Source organism: Tupaia chinensis, unplaced genomic scaffold (genome assembly GCF_000334495.1).
Source record: "Tupaia chinensis unplaced genomic scaffold, TupChi_1.0 Scaffold148607_1, whole genome shotgun sequence".
Taxonomy (NCBI): domain Eukaryota; kingdom Metazoa; phylum Chordata; class Mammalia; order Scandentia; family Tupaiidae; genus Tupaia; species Tupaia belangeri.
The window spans coordinates 1,805,539-1,820,998 of NW_006208456.1; the positions used below are offsets into that span (position 1 = coordinate 1,805,539).

The 15,460-nt window shown below is 45.1% G+C and overlaps 2 protein-coding genes across 2 annotated transcripts in view; one reads left to right on the forward strand and one right to left on the reverse strand.

Annotated features, from left to right (window-relative positions):
* HEATR4 (HEAT repeat containing 4) overlaps window positions 1–4,566 on the reverse strand; it is a 78,522-nt gene extending 73,956 nt beyond the window's left edge. Inside the window, exon 1 of the mRNA XM_027769115.1 lies at window positions 4,503–4,566. The gene's annotated coding sequence lies outside the window, so the exon portion shown is untranslated. The remainder of the gene's footprint in view (window positions 1–4,502) is intronic.
* Window positions 4,567–4,833: 267 nt separating this feature from the next.
* Window positions 4,834–10,892, forward strand: ACOT4 (acyl-CoA thioesterase 4). Its single transcript, XM_014585007.2, has 4 exons — window positions 4,834–5,300; window positions 6,079–6,200; window positions 6,924–7,126; window positions 10,159–10,892. Exons 1-4 carry the CDS (start codon window positions 4,855–4,857, stop codon window positions 10,762–10,764), a joined length of 1,377 nt encoding a protein of 458 aa, XP_014440493.1. The 5' UTR covers window positions 4,834–4,854; the 3' UTR covers window positions 10,765–10,892.
* The last annotated feature ends 4,568 nt before the right edge of the window (window positions 10,893–15,460 follow it).

Here is a 15,460-nt window from a genome sequence, read left to right on the forward strand (position 1 = left end):
TGGGGTGAGCCTGGGGCCCGCGGGCCGCTGCGCCTGGGAAGAGTCGGGGCGCATCGCCGAGCGGCTTGGCGCCGGGGAAGCTCGTCACACTGCGCGCGTCCCTGCGCGACGGGAAGGGCGCGCTCTGTCCGGCCCAGGCTCACGCCCACGGCGAGCTAGAACGGGCGCGCGCGCTGGCGCTGGACCGCAGCTTCGCGGGGCTGGAGCCCATGGGGCTGCTCTGGGCTCTGGAGCCCGAGAAGCCCCTGGTGCTGGTGAAGTCGAACGTGCGCACGGGGTTGGTGGTTGGAGCTGGAGGTGTTGGACGGCCAGGAACCCGAGGCCGGGCGACTGCTGTCAGGCGGTGCACGAGCCGCATCACACTCTTCTAGCCGGTAGGGGCCTCCGCTGCCCTAACAGTCCGTGGCTGCATGTGGTGCTTCCCAGATGGGAGTGCCCCTTCCTTTCCCTCTCCCCTTCCCTCAGCTTTTAGGGAGGTCTTTAAAGGTCAGTGATCACAGGAAAAGTGTGGCCAACTTTTTCAGCCTTGGCTCTACTGATGAATATCAAGATCACAGAGTCAATGTCAGCAGCATTACTGGAAGCTGGCTGTTAAAGCAGAATATTAAACCTCAGTTAGACTCTGAATTTAACAAGATCACAGTATTGCATTGTCCTAATGTTCTTTGATGTGGCAGTTCTACTTCCAGGAGTCATTCCTGCCCAGATACATACATCTGTTTGGCAAGAGTACTGGTAATAATTAAAAAGTGAAGACCACCTTGTGGACAGTTTGAGAGCAACTGCTCTAGAACAGTGATTCACCTGAAGTGGACAGGCGAGGCAGCATACCCAGGGAACTTACTAGATATGCAACCTTGGTCCTACTCAGACCAACATGACTTCAAAAAGTGGGTGTGGAGGCAACAATCTGGGTTTTAATCAGCCTTCCACAGTGATTCTGAGGCACGCTGAAGATTGAGAACCATTATCTAGGAAAAAGCTTTAAAAGTTCAATGCGGGGCCAGCAGGTGGTTAAGGCGCTGGACTCTCCCACGTGACAACAGATCAAGTCCCACACTGGTGGCTGGAAACTTACACTAGGTTGGAAACTTAAACTAGGTTCGCATGTCTGCATGCCCAAAATCCCAGGAGGAGGATGGAGGAGAAGGGATTGCAGTGTGGTCATCTCCCCTGGTGGGTGATTTCTAATTATTTGTTAACTCTCAGACTCATCCTCTTCTAATTTTCCAATAGTCAGTCCTTTCCCTCCCACTTTCTGATGACAACTGGCAATCAATTAGCTTATCCTCATGTTCTCTGCATCTGCATAGACCTCTTCTCCAAACTCCCTTTTGTATTGTAACCAGTCCTTGCTTGGTTAATTCTTGCTCTTGGTACTCAGTGAGCTTCCTTCAAACTACTGACTTTAGTATGTGTGTGTTTAGTTTGCTATAGAGTGCATGAACTGGCAAGAGAATGTGTTTATGTGTGTATGTGTGTGTGTGTGTGAGAGAGAGAGAGAGAGAGGAAAAAAAAGGCAAAAAGCACCTTGTGGGGAGGTTGGCCATGCCACAACCCCTTTTCCAATCTCCTTTCAGGATTTTGAACACTCAGGCAGACGCACCAGGTGTAGTTCTCAAGCCAAAATGTTAGGGACTTGAACCTATCATCTGGGATCCAGCCACCTTAGCCACCCGGCCACCTGGCTTTTACACATTGTTGTAATGTCGTTTTTGCAGTTCTACCTCCAGGAATCACTCCTGCACAGGTACATATATATCTTTTTGGCAAGAGTACTGGTAATAACAAAAAATTGAAGACAACCTTATGGATAGTTCATAAAGAAATAGGCAAGTGGGGCCAGTCGGTGGTACGGTGGTTAAGGTGCTGGACTCCCACACGGCCAGCTGTGGTTCCAGTCCCAGACCTGCTGGCTTGATTTCTCACTTTCCCTCTCTCTGCCTCTCTCTGGTAAGTGCATGTGTCCTATAGCAAATTAAATAATAAATAAATAAAATTAAATAACTCTCTTTGATCATTATTTTATTTAGTTTTATTTATTATTATTACCATGTTTTAATTTGACCAGAGAAAGAAAGGGAAAGTGAGAAAGCAAGTCACCAGGTCTGGGACTCTGTGGTTGGCCATGTGAGAGTCCAACACCTAACCACCATGCCACTGGCCCTCAAAATGAAATAATTCTTAAAAAAAGAAAGAAAAAAAAAAGAAAATAGGAAAGCAAGGATTAAGAAAAGAGGGCCCAAGATGAGCCTTACCTAAGGAAATAAGTTAATTTGCTCCGGTTAATGAAAGGAGCCAGGATAAGCTTTTACAACAGGGGAAACAGATGTTTGGGACCTCCCTCTGGTGTCACCTCCAGCAATCTCTGGGGCTGATAGATGCTCTGCATTCTGAGAAGGGACCAGCCCCCAGCCCCATCCAGGCAGGGCTTGCAGTGTTTCTCTTTACCCTCCCCTAAGGTCAAGAATGTAAAAGAGACCCTCCTGAGGCAGGAACCTGTGAACATGCTCAGGTCTCATGTTCTCTTGTGTCTCTCCCAGGCACTCTCCCTCGCCAGGTCCAGGACTCACAGCGCCCCAATCACCACACCATCTGCTGGCTCCCATAAACTTAACTTCTGCTCATGCTCACATTTCTGTCTCTGGTCAATTCTTTTACCACCTGCACACCAGTCCTACTATTGGCCCACTGCAAACCTAAATGTCCCATCAGTAGAGAATGGAAGTATGGTATGTCTATAACTTTCACATAACTCATAACTGTTAAAAGTGAGGTTAAGTAGAAGGATGTTAGGATGTCTGGGATGTCTGCTATGGGGAAAAAAGTCAAGTTGCAAAAATGTATATAGTATAATCTCATATTTCTAAGCGAGCAAGTCCACGTGTGTTGGAGTATGTGTCTGCAATCAAAATAAAAGTTTGGTGATGTGCTTGATTGAACCAATATACAGTGTATTTTGGATGGAAAATTCATTTTGTATGCTGTAATGATGTATAGTGAATTAATGTAAAAAAATTTAAAGAAAATAAAAATAAAATAAAATAAAAGTTTAGTGTATAAGACAAATCTTTTTTTTTTTCTTTAGAGGTTTTTGCTATAGGGTGTGTACGCTCGCCAGACAGACAGAGAGAGACAGAGAGACAGAAAGCGAGAAATCATCCCCTAGGGGGATGGCCTCTTGGGCACCCACGCACACGCGCCCGGTGTGAGTTTTAAGCCACCGGGTCCGGAACTCAAATCACGGTCGGCTACGTGGGAGTCCAGCGACATAGCCATTACGCTAACTGCTGGTCCTGCGGTGTATAAGACAATTCTAAAAAGGACAGATCAGGTTCAAGGAGGTAATGAATAAGATACTTGCCTGACAAGAAACCAAGACTAATTATTATGCTCTAGTGATTAAAACATGTTTAAAACATGTTGGTTCAGCACTAAAACAGAGCAGGGACCCCCTAAAAAGGGATAGGAACTCAGTTTCCCCTCCGCTGAATAAGAATTTCCCAAACTGGGGCCAGCTGGTGCCATGGTGGTTAAAGTGGTTGGACTCCAACATGGCTGATCACAATTCAAGTCCAGGACATGGTGGCTTGAAAATCATGCTGGGAGGGACCAGCAGATAGCGTAATGGTTTCATCACTGGACTCCCACATGGTTGATCACAGTTCAAGTCCTGGACCTGGTAGCTTAAAACGCATGCCAGGCACATCTCTCCTGAGGGGATGATTTCTTGCTTTCTATCTCTCTGTCTCTCTGTCTTTCATGTGTCCTATAAGAAAAATCTCTTTAAAAAAATCATACTGGGAACCAGCAGTTAGCGTAATGGCTATGTCGCTGGACTCCCACGTAGTCAACCGTGGTTTGCGTCCCGGACCCGGTGGCTTAAAACTCACGCACCCGTGCGTGCCCAAGATCCCGAGAGGAGAATGGAGGAGAAGGGATTGCGGCGTGACCATCCCCCCTGGGGGGTGATTTCTCGCTTTCTGTCTCTATGTCTCTGTCTGTCTGGTGAGCGCACACACCCTATAGCGAAAACCTCTCCAAAAAAAAAAAAATCATACTGAGCATGTGTGCACACATGTCCAAAATCCTGAGAGAAGAATGGAGGAGAAGGGATCGTAGTGCTGCCATCCCCACCGGGGGAGGGAATTTCTCACTTTCCTTTGTCTCTCTCTGGTGAGCATACCTGCCCTATGGCAAAACCTAAAAAAAGAGGAAGAAGAAGAAAAAGAAGAAAGATACTATATGAAGACATACTGTAGGATTCATTTCAATAAAGTGCAAAGAAAAACTAACCCATGGTGTTGGACTCAGGATAGAGCACCTTTGGGACAAATACCTGGAATGAGGTGGCTTCTGGCCTGTTTCTGGATCTGTGTGCTTGGTCATAAGATACGCGTGCAATGTATGTATGTATGTTTGCCTTGTGAAAGTTCACTGAACTGTATGAGTAACATCTGCACTTAGTATGTAAGTTAACTTCACTAGAAGTTAAAAATTACCATGAAGTCATAGAGGGACAAGAATTTGGCTTGATCTTTCTCATTCACAAATGGTTTCACCAGCAATCAATCAGTAAACAACGTTCATTCCAAGCGGGAATGCTGTCAGGCAGGGACATGTCCTCGGGGCAGGTTCACCACCACACCCAGGGCTCTGGGCACCCCTGTTCGCCCCGCCCTGGGCTTGGTTCCTTTTGCCTCATACCGGTCCGGAGCGGAGTGGAACGCCGGCTCTCCAAGTCTGAAGCGCCCAGACGCCTCCGAGGACGACTCCAAGTGCCGGGAGTTCCCTGACAAGGCTCTAGGACTAGACTTGGGCCTCCGCCTCCCGCTTCTCCGCTCCCGGCCTGAGATGGCGGCGTGGGTGAGCCTGGAGCCCGCGGGCCGCTGCGCCTGGGACGAGCCGGTGCGCATGGCCGTGCGCGGCCTGGCTCCGGGGCAGCTGGTCACGTTGCGCGCGTCCCTGCGCGACGAGAAGGGCGTGCTCTTCCGGGCTCACGCGCGCTACCGCGCGGACGTCAACGGCGAGCTGGACCTGGCGCGCGCGCCCGCGCTGGGGGGCAGCTTCGTGGGGCTCGAGCCCATGGGACTGCTCTGGGCGCTCGAGCCAGAGAAGCCTTTTTGGCGTTTCCTAAAGCGGGACGTGCGCACGCCGTTCGTGGTGGAGCTGGAGGTGCTGGACGGCCACGACCCCGAGGCCGGGCGGCTGCTGTGCCGGGCGGAGCACGAACGCCACTTCCTGCGACCCGGGGTGCGGCGGCTGCTGCTGGGGGTCACAGAAGCTGACCTATGTCCAGGGTCGCCCAATTAAAATGGAGGGGATTTTTTTTTTTTTTTTTTTGCTATAGGGCGCGTACCTCGCCAGAAAGAAAGAGAAAGCGAGAAATCACACCCCACCCCGCCCCCAGGGGGAATGGCCACGCCGCAATCTCTTCTCCTCCATTCTCCTCTCAGGATCTTGGACACGCACACACACGTGCCCGGCATGAGTTTAAGCCGCCGAGTCCGTACTCAAACCGCAGTCGACTACTTTGGAGTCCAGCGACATAGCCATCACGCTAACTGCTGGTCCCAAAATGGAGTTTTTTGATATTAGGCTCTGTACTGCAGGTTTTACAAGGGGTGTTTATAAAGTTCATGGAGGGACCCAGCAGATGGTGTAATGGTTACATCGCTGGACTCCCACGTAGGAGACCGTGGTTCTAGTCCTGAACCAGTGGCTTAAACTCACACTGGGCGCGTGTACGTGTGTGCCAAAGATCCTAGAGGAGAATGGAGGAGAAGGAATTGTGTCTTTTTCCAGCAATCACACTCAGCCTATAGCAAAAATCTTTATTAAAAAAAAAAAATTAAGAGAAGTGGCTATTATGGAAAAACTGTGCATGAATTTCCAGGTTGTTTTTCAATGATGTAAACTCATACTTTAATTTCTTCTTTCCATAAATTTATTGAAGTCCCCTGGTACTTGCATTATCTCATTATCTGTATAATATCCTAGTGAGGTGCACACTGTTATTCTGCAGGTGAAGAAAGCTGAGGGGTTGTAGAGCGTTGACTGCTTCACTATTAATCACAGCCTGAAGATCTCTACAGGCACCTGCCTGCTGGTTGTAAGCAGAATAGTGACAGTCAAGGCTATTGCCATGCTGCCCTTCTCCACTGTTCTGGGCACAGTGGACCCCTTCACTGCATATGTGGGTCTAGCAGAGATCACACTTCAGACTTCACTGCCTTCCACTCCTGAAGCCATTTCTGGGTGGTTTTTTTTTTTCTTTCCTGTCTCTCTAATAGACATCTGAATTGTCAGCACACAACAACCAGAGGGTTGATAGAACACAGCATAAAGCTTTTTTTTCCCCCCAGATTTCTAATTATCTTACCATCCTCCAGTAGAGCACTTTAAGTCAACACCATCTAAAACATGAAATTCCTTCTGGTGGTGTATTCCTTAATGAAAGGCTTTGTTACTTTCCTTTACAACAAGATTCTGAGAACCTGGCAGATAATTTATTGTAGACTTATATGAAAGATCAAATCACCAATGAGGAAGTACTCTATAGTTTAGATTTGTCTTCCTCCAAGGAGAGTGGTAAAAAGTACCCTTCTTCTGGGCCAGTGTATGGCATGGGAGTTAAGGCGCTGGACACTCCCACATATCCAACCACATTTCAAGTCCCGAACCTGGTGGCTTGCTTTCTTACTTTTCCTCTCTCTCTCTCTCTCTGGTCAAATTAAAATAAATGAATGAATAAATAAAATTAAATTATTTTTTTTAAAGTACTCCTTGTCAGTGGGCACTCAGATCTGTTCTTTTTCTTTTGATTCATAGGAACCTACTAAATCATTTATAAGGGTGTCTGAAAAGAAAACAAAATCTTTAATTTGTGTAATGCCTTTCATTTATAATATTGTCTTCTCCAGGACCTGGACCCTTCCCAGGGATCATTGACATCTTTGGTGTTGGAGGAGGCCTGTTGGAATACCGAGCTGGTCTCTTGGCTGGCCATGGCTTTGCAGCATTGGCTCTGGCTTATTATGACTTTGAAGATCTCCCAAAAGAAATGGATGACTTACATCTGGACTACTTTGAAGAAGCTCTGTGCTACATGCTTCAGCACCCCCAGGTACTCCTCATATTCTTTTTTTCTTTTTAATTTGCTATAGGGTGCATGTGTTTGCTGGAGAGTGACAGAGACGGAGAGAAAGAAAGTGACAAATCACCCTCCAGGGAAGATGGCCGTGACACTGCAATCCCATCTGCATTCTCCTCTCAGGATTTTGGGCACTCATGCATACCTGCCTGGCATGATTTTCAAGCAGCCAGGTTCAGGACTCTTCAGTGCAGAGTAGGCCATGTGAGATCCAACTGCCTTAACTTCCCTGCCCCCTGTTGGCCTGCTCCTCATATCCTTTTTTTTTTTTTTTTTTTTAAGAGAGATTTTTTTGCTATAGGGCACATGACTTCATCAGAGAGACAGAAAGCAAGAAATCACCCACAGGGGGGATGGCCATGCTGCAATCACTTCTCCATTCTCCCCTCAGGACTTTGGGTATGCACATAGACACATCCAATGTGAGTTTTAAGGTGCTGAGTCTGGGACTTGAACTGCAGTCGACTACGTGGGAGTCCAGCCACGTAACCATTAAACCATCTACTGGTTCCTCCACTCCTCATATTGTCAATTTAATCAGTCTCTCTAGAGATATCTTCATAGTGGTGTCACCTGTACCCATGTGGTGATGTTGCTTTGTTCTTTTTTACAACAGATATTTAATTTCTTTTGGACACTTCTTTGGCCTAAGGTGCCTGTTATTCATGCTTTCTTTCAGATGGACTCATGATGTATAAATAAGTGTAAAATCCTTGTGAGATTTTATGTGGTAATTAAAAATTTCCTTTTGTAATGTAAATTGGACTTCTGGTTATCTTTGCATGCTTATTTTGTTTGTTAAATTTATTTATTTCTGGCATCAGCAGTTAGTGTAATGGCTATGTCGCTGGACTCCCATGTAGTCGACCGTGGTTCGAGTCCCGGACCTGGTGGCTTAAACTCACGCTGGGCACATGTGCGTGCATGCCCAAGATCCCAAGAGGAGAATGGAAGAGAAGGGATTGCGGTGTGGCCATCCCCCTGGGGGGTGATTTCTCGCTTTCTGTCTCTGTCTGTCTTTCTGGCGAGTACACATGCACTATAGCAAAAACCTCTCAAAATTTTTTTTATTTATTTCTTCATTGAGAAAGAGAGAGAGATAGACACCCCCAAGAGGGTCCTCACATTGTGATCTACTCCCATTTTTAGCCAAATTGAATCACAGGCATGGGCTCATGTACTCCCCGTGTGTACAGGGAGGTCTGTTGGACACGATCCTGGGATCTTCCTATGTGGACCCTGTTGTGTCACTACTGCATCTCCATCTGGCTCTTTGCATTATTTTTTTAAAGAATTATTGCATTTTATTTAATTTATTATTTTTAATTTTGACCAGAGAGAGAGAGAGAAAGTGAGAAAGCAAACCACCAGGTCCAGGACTTGAACCACAGTTGACCATGTGGCTGACCACTCTTAACTACCATGCTACCTGCCAACACTGCATGCTTGTTTTTTAATCTTGAATTTTCCTTATTTTTTTCCTTTTTAGTTTTTTTTTTCTTTCTTTCTTTCTTTTTTTTTTTTTTTGGAGAGATTTTCGCTATAGGGCACGTGCACTCACCAAACAGAGAGAGAGAGAGAGACATAGAGACAGAAAGCGAGAAATCACCCCCCCAGGGGGGATGGTCATGCCTCAATCGCTTTTCCTCCATTCTCCTCTCGGGATCTTGGGCATGCACACACACGCGTCCGGTGTGAGTTTTAAGCCACCGGGTCCGGGACACGAACCGCAGTCGACTACGTGGGAGTCCAGCAACATAGCCATTACGCTAACTGCTGGTTCCCCCTTTTTAGTTTTTTTAAAAAGAATTATCTTATTTGACTTCATTCATTTTAATTTGACCAGAGAGGGACAGAATGAGAGAGAGAGAGAGACAGAGAGAGAGAGAGACAGAAAGAGAGAAAGAAATCTGCCAGATCTGGGACTTGAACCACGGTTGGCCATGTGGGAGTCCAGCACCCTTAGCCTCCATGCCACCTGCCAGTCCCCTTTTTTAGTTTTTACTACAGGGCATGTGCATTCTTCAGAGAGAGAGGAGGAACTTGAGAAACCATCCCCACGGTGGATGGCCATGCTACAGTACCTTCTCTATTCTCCTCTCAGGACTTGAGGCACTCATGCACATGCACCTGGTGTGATTTTCCAGCCACTTGGTCCAGGATGCAAACCACACAGTTAGCCACATGGGATCCAGTGCCTTAACCTCCATGCCGTCTGCTGGCCCAATCTTTAATTTTCTGATATCAGATATGTTCTAGATTTTGATCAAAACTTGCTCACTCCTTACAGAGCGTAAGAACTACTTCATTGACCTTTGAAGTCTTTATTTCTATAAAGTTAATTATTTGCTGATATATTTGGATGAGGTCTGATAAATGATTCACTTATTGAAGCAGAGCTTGGTTTCATACAATTAGATACCCGGCCACATTAAGACTTAGATCGGGGACAGCAGGTGACATGGTGGTTGAGGCACTGGACTCCCCCATGGCCGACTGCAGTTTGAGTCCCAGACTTGCTTTCTCATTTTCCTTCTCTTTCTCTCTGGTGAATGCATGTGCCCTATGGCAAATTAAAATATAATAACAAAAAAAATAATAATAAATAAAATGAAATAAGTAATTCTTAAAAAAAAAAGGAAGACTTGGATCAGGCCCACTTGAATAAGACTCTAAATTTGATAGGCCCCATGGCTTAGCATTCTCCAGTGGACAATTCTCAGGAACATTTATAACCAGGTCCCAAATTCCCAGTGAGTTTAAATTTGTTTGCCATGTGTTCAGTCATGTATTGAGAAACTTCCTTGTCAGCTGAGATTAATTCCCTTGTGGGTGATTCAGATTAAAGTTACTAGGTTGTCAGAGAAGTCATGATGCATTTTTGCATAGAAAAGCAGAAAAAATATGCCGTGACTTTTCCAACAACCCAATAGCATTCCTAGGAAAACATTTTTTATATTGGATAACTTCTTGACTTTTGATTTTTCACTCTTCTTGTCTTCCAGATAAAGGGCCCAGGCATTGGGCTTCTGGGCATTTCTCTAGGGGCTGATATTTGTCTCTTGATGGCTTCATTCTTGAAGAATGTCTCAGCTACAGTTTCTATCAATGGATCTGTGTTCAGTGGAAGCAGAGCCATACACTACAAGGAGACTAGCATCCCACCATTGGGCCATGACCTGAGGAGAATCAAGGTAGCTTTCTCAGGTCTGCTGGACATTGTAGACATACGGAATGACATCATAGGAGGGTGTGAGCACCCCAGCATGATTCCGATAGAGAAGGCCCAGGGGCCCATCCTCTTCATTGTTGGTCAGGAAGACCATAACTGGAGAAGTGAGGTGTATGCTCAAACAGCATCTGAGCGGTTACAGGCCCATGGAAAGGGAAAGCCCCAGATCATCGCTTACCCTGGGACTGGGCATTACATTGAGCCGCCTTACTTCCCCATGTGCCCTGCTTCCCTTCACAAATTACTAAACAAACCTGTGATGTGGGGTGGGGAGCCCAGGGCTCATGCTAAGGCCCAGATAGATGCCTGGAATCAAATACTATCCTTCTTCCGCAAACACTTGGGAGGTACCGAGAAGAAAACTTCCCCCAAATTGTAATGTTTTTGTCTGTTGTTGGCTTGAGATGGTCACAGGCAGATTCTAGTTCCAATGACTTTATGTGAATCACTTGTCCCCTGGATAATATTAAAGTTATGTATTTGGCATTAATGGTGTATTTTAGGTAACTGTTGACTATGTTTTATTTGTCATTAATTTTACTAATGTAACATATGCTTGTTGTAGAAGACTCCAAGGTATACAACACAAAAAAGTAAAAAATGTACCCATTGTTAAGCTTTGTGTATTTTCTAGAGCTTTTAAGTTAATACTTTGGGCCATAGATAAGCTTTTAAACTGGTTGACTTTTTCCATTACTGTGAGAGAATGATCACCTAATGTTTGCTGTTCAACTCCTGGTAGCAGGGTGGAATTTTCTTTGGCCAAAAACATAGAGTGGTATCAATACAAGGAAACACAGCTGACCTGTTCATCATAGAGGTCAGAGAAGACTCCTTTGAGAGGAGGAGCTGGAAGCATCTGTTCCTGAAATAGCTGAGTCTACACTCTGTTTCACGGATGGATGACTATGCTCTGTTTTCCCTTTCACTTCCTGGCTTTGAGGATACACCTTTAGGGGCCAACAAGTGGCATGGGTGTTAAGGTGCTAGATTCTCACAAGTCATGCTGAGTGTTTGTGTGTGCATGCTCAAAATCCCAACAGAAGAATGAGAAGAGATTCTGGTGGGGGAGGGGTGCTTTCTCACTTTCCCTCTCTCTCTCTTTCTCTCTCTCTCTCTCCAGCTAGGGCACAGGTTCTCAAACAAAACTTAAAAAAAGAGAGAGAGGCATTTAAAATTTATTTGGGCCATCAGGTGGCATGGTGGTTAAGGCGCGAGACTCACATGGCCGACCACAATTTAAGTCTGAACCTGGTGGCTTGCTTTCTCACTACCCTCCCCTACCCCCACCCCCGGTCTTTCTCTGGTGAGCAGATGTGCTCTTATAGCAAATTTTAAAAATTAATAATAATAAATGAAATAAATAATTTTAAATAAATAAATAAAATTACTTATTGAGAGAGAAAGAGAAACAGGCTCCCTTGACAAGGTCTTCATGCCACAGTCCTATAGGTCTTACAACCAGCCAGGATTACAGGAATGCTGATGTGTTAAGGAAGACCCGGAAGGCAAATAAGGACCCTTTCCATATGGTCTCCAGCATCACACAGCAGTGCTCCTACTGCCTGTGCCACTATGACTGGGTAAAAGACAGTCATTTAGGGACCAGCAGATGACATGGTGGTTACATTGCTGGACTCAACCGCGGTTTGAGTCCTGGACTCAGCGGCTTAAAACTCACGATGTGTGCATGTGTGTGCATACCCAAGATCCCCAAAGGAGAATGGAGGAGAAGGGATTGTACTGTGGCCATCCCCCTGAGCAGTGATTTCTTGCTTACTTGCTCTGTCTCGTCAGTGAGTACATGTACCCTATAGCAAAAATCTTGCTTTAAAATAAATAAGTAAATAAATAAATAAGATTAAGTTCATTTAAATCAGCCAGAGGCAGGCTGCTCAGTTAGTTGTCTACATGACCTACTTTTCACTAAAATACACAATAAGTTGGCATTCTTATTTTCACAAAGATTTACATACTAGTCTTCTAAATAGAGGCAACATTATTGCACTGTTGTGTACTGTAGTGTAACGTCATGATATAATAGAAATACATATTTGGTGTCTGCCTTTGGCTCCTGGTAAACAGATTCTAAAATACTTGGAATCTTCAAACAGATGTGTATCTTTTTACATGTCAATCAGATGGCTGGTAGCTGGGGTCTCCTGGATAGCCTCAGGATGGCTGTCTGTATGCCAGGGAATCTAACTGTGTGATTAAAGGGTTGGCATTTCAGTCTCACTCCATGACCCAGGGAGGGGGGAACGGGGGGAAAGGAATGAAGGTTGAGCTGATCGCCAATGGCGAATGATTTAATTGATCACACCCACGTAATGAAGCCTTCATAGAAAAAACAAAAGGGCAGGCTTCACGGGCTATTTAGATAGCTGGACACACAGAGACAACCCAGAGAGGGTATGGAAGTTCAGCCCCCTTTCTCACAAGCTTTGCCCCTATGCATCTCTTCCATCTGGCTATTAATCTACAACTTTTGTAATATCCTTTATAATTAATGGATATGGGACCAGCAGTTGGCATAATGGCTATGTCACTGGACTCCCATGTAGTTGACCGCTGTTTGAGTCCCAGACCCAGTGGCTTAAACTCATGTGAGGCATGTGTGTGTGCGTGCCCAAGATCGCGAGAAGAGAATGAAGGAGAAGGGATTGCAGCATGGCCATCCCCCTGGGGGTGATTTCTCACTTTCTGTCTCTATGACTCTCTGTCTTTCTGGTGAACACACGCGCCCTATAGCAGAAACCTCTCAAAAAATAATGAATGGATAATTAAATAAGTAAAATGTCTTCCTGAGTTCTGTGAGCCACTGTAGCCAAATTAGTGAAACTAGTTTATAGCTGGTTGGTCAGAACCACAGGTCACAACCTGGGGCTTGTGATTGGCATCCGAAGTGGGGACAGTCTATGGAATCTGATGCTATCTCCAGGTAGATAGCGGTACATACTGCAGAATTGATTGTAAAAAAGTAGGGAAAAACACCACATATTTGGCATTACAAGTGTTGAGTTAAGTGACTGTATGAGAAAGTAGGAAAAAGGGGCCAGCAGCTAGCATGGTGGTTAGGACATTGGATTCCCATGGGGCTGACTATGGTTCGAGTCCCAGACCCAGTGGATTGAAAATCACACCAGATGCGTGTGTGGGAGCCCAAAATTCTGAGAGGAGAATGGAGGAGAAGAGATGGTGACATGACCACCCCCCACCCCACCCCCCAGGGATGATTTAATAATTTCCCTCTCTCTGTCTTTCTCTGGAAAGCACGTATGCCCTATGGAAAAAACCAACAACAACAACAAAAATTCTTCCTGGGACTAATAGTGGCATGGTGGTTAAAAAAGAAAAAATAATTTAGGAATGCCCCCTTTTTAAAAGAATTATTTATTTAACTTTATTCATTACCATTATAATTATTATTATTATTTTAATTTGACCAGAGAGAGAGAAAGTGGAAAAGCAAGCTGCCAGATCCAGGACTCAAACTGTGGTCAATCATGTAGGAGTCCAGGGCCTCAACCACCATGCCACCTGCCAGCCCTGGAAAAAACCCTTTGGTTTTACCCATATCCTTAGTAGTTGGCAAACAATGTAATGGGTTATCAGAAAAGTCATGATGCATTTTTACATAGAAAAAAATATTACTTTCCTGACAACTCAATATTTTTATAAACCACCATCTACTCTGTTTATACAGTTGTTTGTCCAGGCTGTCTGATCATGCTTACTGGTGCTCTAATAAAATTACAGAAATTGTCATTGTAGCAGCTGAAAGAGTTGATCTTCTCAAATTTCCATCATCAGCTGTAACTAGGACAAGAAACTCATGGTAAGCACTTACCTTGGTAACTTCTTCCACAGTTCCAAGTTCTGGTAACTGAGCCAAGAGCGGGCCCACCAGAGTAAGAATGAAGCTGCTTTTGTACCCAGACCTCTTGTGACTGTTTTGAAAACTATGCTTCCAGGTAACCTAACCTCTCAGAATGAAGGGAGTCTTTCCTTAAAGACTAAAAATGACGATCCTCAAAGGGAGAGAAATGTGGTCCCAGTGTCCTTTCTCTCCAGACTCATTCCAGTGTCACATTCCTCTGGAGAAACTGTATGCCTGAGGCCAGATGCTTTGGACAATATCCAAGAATTTCAGAGAGTTTTAGGCACATAATTAAATAACGCACATTTCTGGAAACCAATCACTTGGGAAAAACTAAGTGCTTGAGGATATGGAAGAGGAGGGATCTGAGATACACATATTCTACAAGCTGGGACACAGAGCACCAAAGATATCCTCTCTAGTAGTTTCATCATTCCCTGAGATTGTTGTTGTTTTAGAATTATTTTATTTAACTTTACTTATTTATTTGTTTTAATTTGATCAGAGAGGGACAGAGTGAAAGAGAGAGAGAGAGTGAGAAAGCAAGCTGCCAGGTCCGGAACTCGAACCCAACCGTGGTTGGCCATTAACCACCATATGCCCTTAACCACTATGCCACATACTGGCCACAATTGTGTTTTTAGGGATTATTTTTAAATCAAAAAACAAAAACAAAAACAAAAAAACCTTTAAGGCGGCTCCATAACCTACTGGTTAAGAGAGTTGGATCCCAAATGGCTGACTGTGGGTTGAGTCCTGGTGAAAAACAAGCTGGGCATATGTGCATGCTCACATCCTGACAGGATGATGTGGGGACATGCGCTGAGCAAACACCACATGCTCTTTTGGGGTTTGGCAGAACCTTGTAACTTGTCTTTCCCTGACCTTGGCTGCAGACAGAGCAAGGGTGGAAATTACTAGGGGCGTTCCAACAGACACATCTGATGGACTTCAAGAAACATCTTGATCCCAATTAGTAAAGTCCAATCCCTGCTCTGCATCTGAAAGGTTCTTTAGCCTATTCTGGGTGTGGTGGTGCACTCCTTATGGAGAAGTTCTTTAGCTCCTTCCCCATACCTAACAGCTAGTTCTCTGCATTAGAAAGGAAGATGAGATTTGCTCTAGATGGGATTACCATCAAGGGATACACCTTGCCCCGGGTATGACTAATCTCTTATAGATTTGTTAATGGCTT

What these genes read in the sequence shown, in the direction of transcription:
- ACOT4 (XM_014585007.2), top strand. Translation starts at nt 4,855, where the DNA reads ATGGCGGCGTGGGTGAGCCTGGAGCCCGCGGGCCGCTGCGCCTGGGAC. An exon ending in CCCCTTCACTGCATATGTGG is followed by an intron (nt 6,201 to 6,923) that starts GTCTAGCAGAGA and finishes TGTCTTCTCCAG; the next exon opens with GACCTGGACCCTTCCCAGGG. An exon ending in ACATGCTTCAGCACCCCCAG is followed by an intron (nt 7,127 to 10,158) that starts GTACTCCTCATA and finishes CTTGTCTTCCAG; the next exon opens with ATAAAGGGCCCAGGCATTGG.